General features: G+C 41.7%; 1 protein-coding gene across 4 annotated transcripts in view; it reads right to left on the reverse strand.

The window, feature by feature from the left end:
• Window positions 1–13804, reverse strand: part of GRK5 (G protein-coupled receptor kinase 5) — a 165387-nt gene that overhangs the window by 79480 nt on the left and 72103 nt on the right. For 3 of the 4 annotated variants that reach the window (XM_032988558.2, XM_032988559.2, XM_042806058.1), the window contains one exon: window positions 12095–12190. The exons of the other annotated variant lie outside the window; for it this stretch is intronic. In XM_032988558.2, the coding sequence (XP_032844449.2) occupies window positions 12095–12190 (96 nt within the window). The remainder of the gene's footprint in view (window positions 1–12094; window positions 12191–13804) is intronic. 4 annotated transcript variants of the gene reach the window in all.

Consider the following 13804-nt stretch of genomic DNA (forward strand, 5'->3'; position numbering starts at 1 on the left):
CTGAGGCAGTCAAAGTACAGGGTTTCTGATCCCTCCCTGATGCATGTTGTAAGTGGGTGAGTCGGAGGCAAGATGAGATTCCCTTCCTTACTGCTGCCTACCAAAAAGGGAAACCTTGGAAAACTGCCAGGTCTGGGGACTTGTTAGGGAAATACTAGTTTGCTGATGGGATTAAAAAAAACAGATGAGGCAGAATTCCACATAATTCTGCCAGCTAAAACATTGTTTTGACTTGCATCAGTAGAAGGAAGCTATCAGATAATTTACACAAAGGATAAAGGCTTTTTGGGAGACATGATTTAGCATCATTACTCCAGCAACTAGCGAGGCAGAAGGCTAAAATCACTGGGGCTTAAGAAAAACACATAATCCTTGGGGATGGAGAAGGATGAGTTTTCAACTGGACTCATCATATGAGAAAAGAGAAAATAAAGGGATATCCTACCTACGCTATGAGTTCCAGTGAGCACTTACGGAGCTCTGTATAGATTTCCAGCAGTCTACAGGTGCTTACTAGTAATTGATTGTGGGTGATGGTTACTTTCCATGTAGTTCAACGGTGTTATTGAGAATAAAATCCCATCCCTTTTTTTGAACCAGGATGGCAGATCTCCATCAGAGCTCCTTTAGGATTTGGAACAGACACCAGTGCCAGAAAATTTGCGAAAACCACAGGGCTACAGGGCTGATCCTGTAGCTGGCCCTGTTGTAATCCCAGTCTGTACTAATGTACGAAGCCCATTGCACCACGCAGTGGGAGTGACCACAACCTTGTGCGACCTCTGTGTTGGCAGCTCCTCTGCAGAGTTTGAAACTTTGCATTGCCACCTTCTACTCCTTAAGATTTTGCTTAAACGAGTAGATTTTTAACTTGTAAGAAAGGCTCTGGTCCCAAAGGAGATTTTGAAGTAGATTCTAAAAAAGACATTAGTCCTAGTCATAGGACTAAGGGTTGTCCATGGCAAAGAACAGGGAGAAAAGGCTGTAATTCTCCCTCGCAGCTCTGACCACTGATTCATAGTCACACTGGCATAGACAATACTGGCATAGACAATATTTTTAGAAGGTTTTGGTGTTTTTTTTCCATAGAAGATAATGAGGTTACGGCGCCCCATGGACACCCACAGTCTCCTGGGCAGGGATGAAAGCAGTCTCAGAAGAGTCTCTACCTTGGAAGAAGAAAGCCTCCATGAAGCTAAGCACAGTCATGAGCTCCACTCCCATTGCAAGGGCTGCTTAATAGCTGCTCTTTTCATGCTGGCTTTTTTCTCCACTCCCAAGCAGTACAAGCTTCCCACTGACTAAGCAAAGGGGATGTACCCTTATTTACCTACATCTGTGTCCCCAGCCCACCCACACTCCTGGCTCCCATTCTCCATCCTCCTTGGACACAGACCTGGGGCACACAGAGGCCTCCAGCAGCCAACAGTGCTGTCCTGTTCCCACCTCAGGGACAGGTTCGCTCCCTCCCATGTGGGGCCCAACCCATCACCAGCATGGAGGTCTCTCCCAAAGATATCCCACCTAGTTACTATGCTCAGGCTTAGCAGGTTCAGCCAAAGAGATCTGAAAAGGATCTTGCTTGAAGTGGTAAGGCTGCCAGTTGAGTTTGGCTGTTGGAGAGCTGATCAGCGTGTATATGTCACACTGGCACACGAAATCAAATATTCCATGCTATTCAGTAAGTTCCTCACCATAGGTTTCTTTTTTTGTGTGTTTTAGAGTCAGTGTTGTACCTTTGCAGGGTGTGCTTACTTCTTAGACCTCACTTGGGGCTCAGTGTGTTGAAGTCACTGCTCATGAGACAAACTATATCTATGCCAAAAGGTCAAATGTGATGAACGTGATACTCAAGTGCTTCATATTGTTTGTTTGGACTGATCAGAATATTTCTGAAGTGACTTACACCAAATTCTTCCTCTGCTCAAAGTCATTTTTCTCCATAAGCCATGTTTACAAATGCCAAAAATATTTTGAACCAGGAGTTATGAAAGTCTGAAAGCACTTACTTATAGAGGGCTGTTTCAACATTGCAAATACTTATATGTAGTTGAGCCAGGTTCTTCTGCTCATGAGAACAGCCTTCACCAATCTGTCAACACTGCCTTGTCCTAACTTGTTCAAGCAAGAGCTCAGAAAATCCGTGTGATGTGAAGAGACCCTCAAGGTGCCACTGTGGAAATATAATAGTGGTGCTGGGCAGGAGGACGGTGAATCTGGCAGGTATAAAGAAGTTTGTAAATATTTGCAAGGATTATATTTTTGTGGGTCATTTAATACCATAGATACTTTCCATCTTTTGGAATTCATCAATTATTATTCTGCAAAGGTAAAAACCTTCACATTTTTCTTAATATATTAAATTTAATTGTGACTTCAATGTCTTGGTCTGTACATATTTTTTAAGGATTATAAGAGGTCAGATTTTTTGTTGAGCCATTTTTGCACTGAACTTTACCAATTCCAGGACAACAGGGAGTTCTTCAACAAAATCAAATACCAGTATACCTTACTCCCCAAACTTGGGAGTTTTTTCATAGTTTGCATTATACCATCTTGCTCTATAATTTTGTTTCCCTTCCCTGCATTGGACTTTCACTCATCCTTTCCATTACTTCAGCTAAGAGACAGCAATTGAGGGTAGAGAATATTTTATTTTACTTGTCTTAGAACTCCCTGGCATTCGTTTAGCATGGTAAAAATGTGATTAATAAGTAAATAAAAGTACTGGCATAATCAGGCACTCTATTCAGAAATAATCTCATAACTCCTGCTTTGACCCTGCCAAGTGGGGGTTCTATTTAATGTCAATATTTAGCAGAATTCATGGCCATGCCCCAATTTCTGATCTACAGGGCACAGAGAAATATTTCCAATTATCACCTCCAAAGTGTTTTCAAAGCAGCATATAGTGATTACCTGAAAAATAAATGGAATCTCTCAGTGACTTCAGAGATTCAGCCAAACCACCAAAAAATCAGGCTTTTAACAGTCCCCACGTGAATTCCTCCACAGTACATTTTAAAACCAGAATTAAAAGTTATGTGTGGGATTATCTTAAAGACTCTCAACCTCTCTTTTCCTTGAAAGCCAGAAATCAGGAGCACTGGGATAATAATGGGCCAGATTTGCACTAAGGCACTTTATCTGGGGTCTCACCTCAGACATGAATTTACAAGGAGTATGAATCCCAACCCTGCTAACCCATAAAGTAATTTGCAGTGCCTTATATTATGTTTTAAACTGAAATGTTGTATTAATATTATTGTCCATTTGCACTGTCAGGAAAAGACAACTAACCCAGTGGAACTGAAATGCACAGATCAAGGTCCTTCACAATGAAGAAAGAAGTACCCCTCGTGCTGAAGAAGTACACTTTGTGGTAAAGAGTGCTCCAGTAAAAGAAGTGCTACAAATATAGAAATAAAATTGAAAAGAGAAGTACAAGATTGCTTTTATATTTTGCAGATATTCAAAATATCATATATATATGTAAAATGTGAGTTTTGCTTCACCCAAAGTATTTTATGGAATTTGGGCAATTTTCATATAAATGAAGACTACCACTTATTTTCTGGTTTTAAGTAAAGAATAGAATGTTTCTTTTTCTCCTGTCCCTCTTCCATCAAAGAAGGGAATGGAAGAAGGAAATAAAAGAGAAAAATGTTGAGCTTCAGGTTTTAACCAGAATAACAACTCAACTTTTCTACTGCACACGTTTTGTTCAAAAAGCTGGTTTTTGTTACAAAATGTTTCAACCAGGGGCTCAGTCTCTTATGTTCATCTACACTGATCTGCAGCATTTCAGCATGCCATACTTCTAGCATAACTGTTCCTAGCAAAGCCTAAAACAGAGCCCAGCCACAATCCCAGAGGCCTCTGTAATAACTTGCAGAAGCCAAGTCAAAATAATGCTTCCTCTACCAACTACTCCAAACGAGTTATTTCCCTTGAGAAGCATTAACTCAGGTCAATCCCATCCCTCCCTAAAAGCCTGAATGCATCCCGAAACGCAAAGATTTCAGGCTGCTCATCCCATGAGTACACTTCACAGCATTCCTGTGATGTAGGTCTAGTAGATCTTTTCTCTCTTTGCCCTCCCCACAGTTCCCTCCTTCCATTATAAGAGGGCTCCTGTACAGTTTAATTCAAGGGAAACTTTCTCACTGACTCCAGCAGAGCTGAAGAGAGTCAACCAAACCAGAGGCATTCTTTGTCCTGCCACCTTCTTCTCATCACTACCAGTGGCAAAGTTACAAGTGAGTCCAGCAGTGAGAAGAGTAAATCTTTACCATAAAAGCCCTACCTCTCATTCCCCATATCCAGCAAACGCTAAATTGGTTTTAAAATAAATTTCCTTAACAACCAAGTACTACTATTTAACAGGACCCATGAGCACTTCTATAGCATTTTACAATTCCAAATCACTGCAAGTATTAATTAGCCTTAATGACTCATATTACCTAATAAGATAATGAAAAACCCTGCAGCTCATAATATCTACTTCTATTTTCAGTGAGAGATGAAATGGATCTTTTAAAAAGATATATTCTCTTCTAATTCCTTTTCTGCATATCACTGTAATAATTTCTGGAAATAATTCAAAGTGTGTCATGGCATCTTTTTTTTTCTTCTTAAATTGCAAAGACTGATTTATTGGTCAGTCTTTGCCACCAAATAAACATACAGAGGTTTAGTGATAATATTTGTTCCTTAGGAAGCTTTCTATTGAATGACGACTGGTGTGGACTCACTGTTTGGTGAGGAGATGTGGATTTGCTGCCTGTTCTTTATGGAGAATAGCAACGTCTTTCTTGGTTTCTTTCTGGGTTGCCACTGCCAAGGTAATACTTAATGGATTAAGTCTTGTGAAATAAATTCTGTAAATAGAATGTGGGCTGAGATCATTTCAACTCATTTCCCCTGCGTCCCCTTCCCGTCCTGGAAGCTGTCAAGTACAAGCAGCCTGCAAGCAGCCTGTTCTCCCAGTGTTAGTCTTGAGTCTCACTAGATGCATAAAACAGCTTGTTTTTCACATATTTTCTGTGATGGCATTAAAAAAAATTGCAAGAAAAAAACAACCCTTCTCAATTCCACCCATCGCTATAAACTGGATACAGCTAATCTTGCAAGGGCACCAAACATTGCTCTGTTTGTCCATCATTAGAGCACTAGAAACCTATGTTTATGATAGAATTATAGTTGAATCTGAAGGATTTTAAAGAAAGGAACTGAACCAAATGTGGGTTTGTAAACAAACAATATGGTTTTGACGTCAGCCATATCATTTCATGTGCTGGAACAGTTTCTATCATGTGGTCAGCTCCTGACCCTGAAAAGTATCTAATTTAATCTAGACGTATTCATGATATGGGACAGCACATCAAATCCAAGAAACTACAGGGTACTGCTCAAGGCAAGGTCTATGCTGGAAAGATTTCATAAGCTGTACTTTGAAGGAGCAACAGAGACCTTTTGGCTCAAGGAAGAGAGGGGAAAGCTGTGTCTAGTGCAGAAGAAAGAAAAAAATAAAGTGAGGGGGAAGGGAAGTGTACAGAGTGGGGGCTGTCAAGGGGAAGGACTTTGTTTCTTCTTTAGAAATAAATCAGTTTGAAGAGTTTTTTCTGCATTAATGTTATCCAAAAAAATCTGCATAACTTTTTCCAGAGCAATAAATTCTATCCGCAGCTTTCGGCAGTTCTTCCAATTTTGCTTTCAGTCATTCTTGGGTTCCTCTTTCTCTGTGCTCTTTCTGTACTCGCCCTGCAGACCAACCACCACAGAGGACAACTCACCCAGGGAAATTTTCTGCTAGGTACCATTCCAGCATCAAAGGGACTATCCCCACCCCAGCTCCATGACTAGCCCTTGAGTCCTGGGGCAGTAAGTGTGACCCCGAGGGGCAACACAGAGCCCCTGGGGTCAGAGCCCCACTCCCTGCCCTGAGCACAGCCAGCCTGGGCTGCTGCCAAACACCCAGGTCAGGAGCTGACACTTGGGTGATGCAAGAACACCAGCACAGTATCACTTTGCTATTGCCGATAGTGACTGAAATACATCTTATGTTGCCGTCATCTAAGGGCACCGATGTGGGAAAATTTATTTTCATACTGAGCACAATCCTGATTGCTGAAAAAAACCCCCATCTGGTGTCAAATGAATTTAAAGGGACTCCTTGTGTGGATAAAAGATTACTTGTGAGCCCATGAGCCTATGTATTTATCAGCTTGGGCCTTAAATGATATGAATTTCTCTGGAAGCATATTTCAATGAACAATAACAATAAAACCCAATTATACAGTATGTTGGTTTTTTGTTTGCTTGTTTTTGGTTTTTTTTTTTTTTTTTTTTTTTACTAGATGGTATGTTCTACTCCAGTGATTCCCATTCCCCAGGTTTGCAGAAAACCTAGTGCCTCCTAGAGGTGTTCTACACTCCATGCTGGGTGCTCAGCTTTGGCTGTATGCACAAACACACACCACCAGCATCTTCCCAACACAGCTATCCGTATGCCTACACATCTGGAAAGAAAATAGGACAAAATTCCCCTTGTAGTTATTTCATGCCACGGAATCCTGACTACTTGTTGAAAAACTATTTCCAATAAAAATGTAAGTTTTATTCCAAGGAAAGCTGATGCTTTCTACAAAAAAAAAAAAAAATTTTTTTCAAAAAACTCAAACTAGTTTGAGCCAAAAACATGAAACCAATCTTAGGTGTAGCGTTCAGATGGATACTATAAGACAATCACAGAAGTTATAACCAGTTGTGCTTGGTTATTTACAGTGGAAGGCAAGCTGCAATTCTTTCCTTTGATCTATTTGTTGGCTTCAGGATTACATTCTAAACCTTGCTTTTTAATCACTGTAAACATCAGAGCCGAAGAATTTGGTGGAGAGAAAATTGGCTACGTCTTTGTGGTTTTTGATCAGACTGGTCTTTTAATGCCTTCTCTTTCCCAGTTTCAGTGCCTGAGTTTTATGAGTGACACCACCACGTAGTCTCGGATTCTGGGATCTGCACATGTAATGTGTTTCTTGCTTACATCTCCATTTCCCAAGCAGATACATCCCTTGGGTCTGACACCGTCCCCAGCTAAAGAAGGGGAGGGTGCCACCCAGACACACTATTCTGTGGTGAACATCAAAATGCCATGTTGTCACTTGTTCTCAGAGGCAACTTCCCTCGTGAGTAAGCCTGGAAACTCACCCTTTTCTTTTTGAAGACCCCTCACCCATGTGTTTATCTCTGCAGCACTGGCAAATCTCTGAAGCCAAGGAACTGGAGAATTGCTGGTGTGAAAGATGTTCCAGCACCGTGGAGCAGAGCAGAAGTGCCCAAGCTACCTTTAACTGAGATAACCAGGGTATAGTAGCAGTCTTTCTGCCACAGGATGGAGCTCAGTGCAGGCTGCAAAGCATTTCTAGTAAGCTGAATAAATACTCCAGCATCCCTCTGTCACTGATGTCCGTACTTCTGCTTCTTGATTGTTATCAGTGCCCATGCTGGTGGCTTAAAAAACCTAATTTATGTAGGACTGAATCCCATTGCAGAGCCTGCACCATCAATATGCCTCCAGGTAGCTAAATTCCGAAATGACTGAAAAAAAAATCATATAGGTGAAGGTCCTCATCATGTCTGAAAAAATACAGTGCAAAAAATGTGGGGGGAAAAAAGAGCCAGGTTTTGTAAAAAGTGAACATGTGAACTCTGTGGCTTCAATTGTGTCCCACTTACTCTGTTCACCATCTCTACAAAGTGTTTCTCACACAGAAATGTATTTTCAACAATGCTGAAAGGAACCTGCAGAGGTTGGAAGCTCAAGCTACATTTTCCCTTGATAAATGGGTCACAAATGTCACATACGAGGTTAAATGGCACAGGCAGGACTTTTTTTTCTCTTTTTAAATCAAGCATGGCAAAATTAGTATTAATGGAGCCGATCTTTCTGACTGTGAAATATCACTGAATTTAAATATTTAACAAGAGAAATGATCAGAGTTCTCCTACCTGGGTACAAAGCACAACCAGAGACTGCTTTACTGAAGGAGTTAAAGTTTTCTGCAATAATGCAACAAATTACTCAATGCAACAAACAGCAGACACATTCTGTGGCAGTTTCCCCACAAACTTCAATCTATGGGGAAAAAGAATCTTGATTTATTATATAGCATTTGGACAGTTGCGAAAGAAAATTTGCCAAAGATCAGAATAATCAACTCTTTCACCCAAGCAGGTTTTTTATGGAAGAAAAAAAGCACAGAATGGGTCTGAGCAAAATAAATAAAAATTCCACACTTTTAACCAACAGAACCTTTTGCGTCATTCAGAAATATTTACAGACATCCAGAATCTTTTATCATCAAAAAGACACTCTGGCCTTTAAAATTACAACTTTTTCTTATATTTTTCTTTACTGATGGACTTTAAACTAGTGGGTATCCCTAACTTGTAGCACCTCTTCATGCTGTGTTTGTCAAATGTAGGAATTTTTAAAGCTGCACCTTGCTATTTTTTCCCTTCCCTCGAAACATCTCTCTTTTGCTAAGGTGTCATCTGTGAATTTTAAAGATAGCAGAACACCATTTACTAGCAGCATCCATCACATGAGTCATTGTCACTAGTGTCTCAAACATCAGTTTTCATCGATTGAAAGGGCCGCTAATGCCAATATTAACCTGGAAAGGGCTTGCTGGTGTAATACAATTAAATACAGCCAGGAAGAGGGCTGCAAATAGAAACATACATTAGCCATTCATAGCATACAAGTATAGACAAGCCTCTCTCAGAGCCCTGTAAAGGTATTAGCGTAGCATCTCTGTTCCACTTGCCTATTTAATTAGCACACAATGAAGGCCACTGAATTTCCCTGCAAAAGCTGTTGCATACTTTGGACAAAAAAGAAAGGAGAAAAAATGTTGCTTTTAAGTGCAATCCCAAAAAAATAGCTCCTTGGCTAAATGGCACTTTTAATAAAGATGTTTCCAGTGTTTGTTTATTTATCAAAAACCACTGTTTCTCTCGGGTGTTTTGATTTTTGTTTCTGTGCACAAGGAGAGGAAAAAAGGGCTTTACTAAGCAAGTCTTTCAGTAAGACACCAGATGATGGATAGTCAAACACAGAGTCTCCTGTAAACACAGAGGGAACCAAAAGGTATGAACTGACTCATAATTGTGTCAACACAGGTCGCAGACCCTTGGTTTATTTCAGCCTTCCTGTTTTTCACAGATTTCTTTTCACACTACGCTATTTTTTTTAAGACACAGACTCTTTTCAGTACACGTTAGTGGGGTGCAAAAGCACACACGTTTTTACACCAAAATGTGGGCATCTATGCACACATGTAGTGTAGATGCCACAATTCCAACAGCAGCATTTTCCATCCACGGCTTAAGTCTGCATTAAACTAAGCTGTGCCTTTCTTCACAGCAGTCCATGCCCACTATAAATCAGAAGGTCCATCCTATCCCTGCCTCCAGATTTTCCACGGAGGCTCTTGGGAAGCATCCAGAAAAGAGGAGTACAACAAAACCTCAACAGCCTAGTCCTCCAGTTCATGCAACCCTCTAAGACTCGGTGTGATTTTTTTCTGTTAACATGTGGCAAAGTGGCAGGAATGTGTCTGACCAAAAGTGCTGGGAGGCTGACACACAGCAAAGAGGTCTGTGATGAGCAGAACCTACCAGTACTTGTCTTGATCTCTAAACACATTGAATTGAAGCTGTGGCCTTTATAAAGTTGTTCTTCCCTGCTGGTTGCCCATTTCTATAGCGATTGGAGGAAAAAGCCTCTCTGAGGTCTTTATTTCATTATCAAATTTAATTGGCACTGACCAGTCGGCTAAGAAGTTGTTGGGGAGGGACTGATGGGCAGACACACCGAGAAGTTGGATGCCCTACAAGTCAAGAGCAGTTCAGCTGACAGTTGAAGAAAGATGTTTCAGTGCATTGCTTCACAAAATCACCTGTGGAGACACCTTGTTGCCTGAAATTCTGAGATCCTTCTAAAGGACTTGTAGAAATTAACAAATGAAGATGGGTTAAAGCCAAGGCAGTTGTTCTTCTTCAGCAGAGAAAATTAAAAAAGGAGTTTAAGGCCAGACTGCAATGACCAGTACTTGTCCCTGGATGTCCGTGAACCACACAGAGGCTGGTGCGATGGATCTGCACATGCAACAGATCCATCCTGAGCACCTTGGGTCAACCACACACATGCAAACGACTTAATGCTATAGACCCAGAGAGTCTGGCTCATCCAAGATGTGTCAGATGCCCTGTATGAGCAAGGAGAAGTTTGTAAGCAGCGACTGTTTGTTTGGGATGTTTCAACCTCAGCTAGATTAACTGAAAAATGGTAGAGGCATCAAGGACAGATGACCTTACTCAGGCTGAGCAGTGCCTCATTCCTTGTGTAATCACATCCAGCTCAGCAGGAAAGCTACTCAGTAAAAATCAGAGTCACAGAACAAGGATTTGGACCTTATTTCCCACTGTGTAAATTAGTTGGTAAAATTCCCAGATAACAGGTAATCATCTTTGCAGCGAAGCCAAATCCACGAAGAGCATCACAAGGGCTCTTCCCTGTTACTTCACCAATTCATTCGCCAAAAAAATGCAAACCAAATTACATTTAAGACAAAGTTGACACCAAAAAAAAGCCAAAAACAGCACTCCAGAAACAAATCATTGGCAGACTTAATTTTTTTAAGACTACTCATTTTAGGATATTAAACCCTTGTAAAGAGCAAGCATTTTATCTGATGCCATTTTCCCCTGCAGGAACCAAGGTTGATGGAACAACAGAGAGAATTCTGTATGCAAATTACAATATATTAAGTCAGACTTGCTTCCAGCAGATTCTGTACCTTCAGAAATTGTTCCAGGGCTTGTGTGTTTATCAAGTGGCTATAAACTGGAAAACCTACACTGTTTTCTTCTGCACCCTCCATCCTTTCTTCACCTCTTTTTAACTCTACAGCAGAAGATGAGGGAAGCAAAATTTACTGAAGGAGACCATGAAAAGAATTTCAAAATATTCCACATATTTTCTCTGTATAAACACACTGTGAATTTCGAATGTACATAGTTCCAGGGCACTGTCACTCAGATCCCATGAGTTCACCCAAGTTAAGACAAATTATGCTCCCCGTTATCTCAGTTGTTACAGTTTCTTGCCTTTCATTCGTTCATTGCCAGAGGCTGGATTTTATGTCAGTACAACAGAGAAAAGGACCCTCAATTGCTGAAGTGAATCTCTTGTGGTAAGACCAGTAATAGTGGGCTTTCCAGTAGAGAATTCACAAGGAGATAGCTGTTAGTCTTCTTCGCGAAGGTGACAGTTGAGAGAATGCTGAATTTTAGCAGGTATGAGCAGGAGAAATGCTGTGTTGTAGAAATGGCCACTGCAAGCTCCCTTCCAATTCTGCAGTGTTTGGCCCACATCAATAAAACAAAGTAATTAAAAAAAAAAATTTACATGTCCTATAAAAAAACTACATAAGGTAGTGTTGTGGTTTGAATAGAGGATGCTACTGCTGAGCAAACCTGCCTGGCAAACAGCAGTGGCTGACACTTCAAACATCATATCCCGAGTATAATTAACATTAACCTTCAACTACATCAGCAATCTCTCTGCTTTCATCAAGTCTCATTTCCTCCCTGATAAAGAGCTACTTATTACAAGGGAATGCAGGATGTGACGAGGGGATTAATTTCTGAATGTCCTTTTACAGTCATGTTGGTCCTGGTAGGTACCAACATTAGACATACCTGTTCCACGCACCAGGTCTATTTAACAGTAAAGTCCCCTTGCTAGGAGCCTGTGCATGCAAAGCCAAGCGCCTGGCTGCTGCCAGCCCCCAGCCCTGCCTTGCAAGTGCATCACACCAGTCCCTCCTGCCTCACCCACTGTGCCTTGTTAGGAACCAGAAAATGTTGAGCTCGCATAGCAGCATCGTGGGAGGCATATGCATTGGATGCCCATCTCTAAACTGATTCCTTTTAATGATGAGTACCTTTAATATCATTCTGCTGAGCCAGTTTTGATAGTATGTTCTATTTCTGCAATACTTCCAAAGAAGGGAAAAGCTCTTACCTATTGTTCTTCGGAGATCTTCACACTGGCTAATGTGAGGGAATTTCAAGATTTCCTTCCACTTTTTGCTTTTGCCTTTGCGTTTCCCTCCACCCCCTGCAGAGAAAGAAATATCAGGATTAGATTGTTTGGGGGGCCATAGCCCCAACCAGAGTTTACCAGCCCAGTCACAGTTCTTATCATTAATAATTAAAGCTGAGATATTGTGGGTAGATGTACAGATCAAGTCTGAGCTTGTCGGGGCTGAGGAGGTGGCATCTGGCAGAAGATCAGCTTGCTAGAAGTTAGGAGTTCAGGCTTGTGGTCCACCGGGTCCAGTTCAGATAACAGCGCTAAACAGAGCACCTGCCCCAACGGGCAGCCATTTCACACGATTCAAATAATCTTGTAAAATTACTGCTCACATCTTTTCAACCTGCATCTCCCCCTTCTGGTTTTGGGATGAGCCTTGATTCTATCCTAAAAGAAGTGCTGGTAACTGAAGACCAAAATTCAGTTCTCATCATCCCCCTCCTCACATCACACATACTGCCAACATGGCATTACCGCTGCTGTCACACACCCTGCTCACTGCTGCTTCCATAGGAGGAGAACAGTAGGAGAAAATTAATGGAATATCCTCATGGACAGAACATACCTTTCTGGTTCTTTTTTCCCTTTCTCACTCATCCCTGAGATTTCTGGAGCTGGACTATCCTCAAGGTGAACAACTCAGCTGGCTTCCTCCAGCTCTGGCAGGACCAGGTCCAAGATCCTCAGCCCCTTCAGACTGATGCATCTCCCTCATCAAAAGCCCTTCATAAATATCCCGCTGCAAATATCACTGGCATCTCTAGGTGCCACATCTGAGCTTATCCAACCAGGCTACCTGCTCTTTGTGTTACTCTTCCATGCTGCCCACACTTCCCTTGTCTCCCCTTCCCTCCAGTCCACCTCCCCATCTCTTTTACTCCCTTTCCCTTGCCTTCTGTTTCTCAGTTCTTTCTCATCCTCCACTCCCAGGTGCCCCTTTCTGGTTTATGTCAACAGTGCAGCAAACCCAATCATGATTCACCTTCATGTATTTTTAAAAAACCTTCAAAATCTACTGTCTTGATTTGGACCTTTCTATTGTAGTTCCCAAATCAGAGTGCCAAACGCTTACAATCACATTCTCCAGTGCATAGATGCTTTTTCTGTTCTTTTAAAACTTGTGATGTTTGCTTTCCTGCTTTAATGTCTCAGAACCCCATCGAGCTCAGGATGGGGGACCTGGGTACTGACATGGCTGTCACAAGAGCACCACAGCTCTGAGGGTCTCCTGTCCACTGTTCCTCGTTTGCAAGGGGGATGCCTTCTGACCAGTAACGGTGGCGTTTCCAGCGTACCTCACTTTGCTCCTTGCTGGGATCACTAGACGACACACCGCCTATGGGGTTAGGCTCCCTCAGCCCAAGCAAGCCTAATGCAGGCTGACACGTTGTGTGTGCTCCTCCCCAGTGTCTGCTAGATGGGCACTCAGATCTGCAGCAGCTCAGCCTAAGAGGACATTTTAAAATTTTTCTTTTTACTCCAGCCCTCACAGGGGTTTCTCTTTTTATGTCCCCACATTTTTTATGCTGCCACATGAGTGTTACTGCAGAGGGTAGGAAGTGTGGTGTTGGGGGTTTAATTCATAGCTTGTTTGTGTGCCTGTACTGCACACAAGGAGAAGCTCTGCAGTCAAAAGAG

The sequence above is a fragment of the Tyto alba genome, unplaced genomic scaffold, assembly GCF_018691265.1.
Source record: "Tyto alba isolate M040663 unplaced genomic scaffold, T.alba_DEE_v4.0 Super-Scaffold_1, whole genome shotgun sequence".
Taxonomy (NCBI): domain Eukaryota; kingdom Metazoa; phylum Chordata; class Aves; order Strigiformes; family Tytonidae; genus Tyto; species Tyto alba.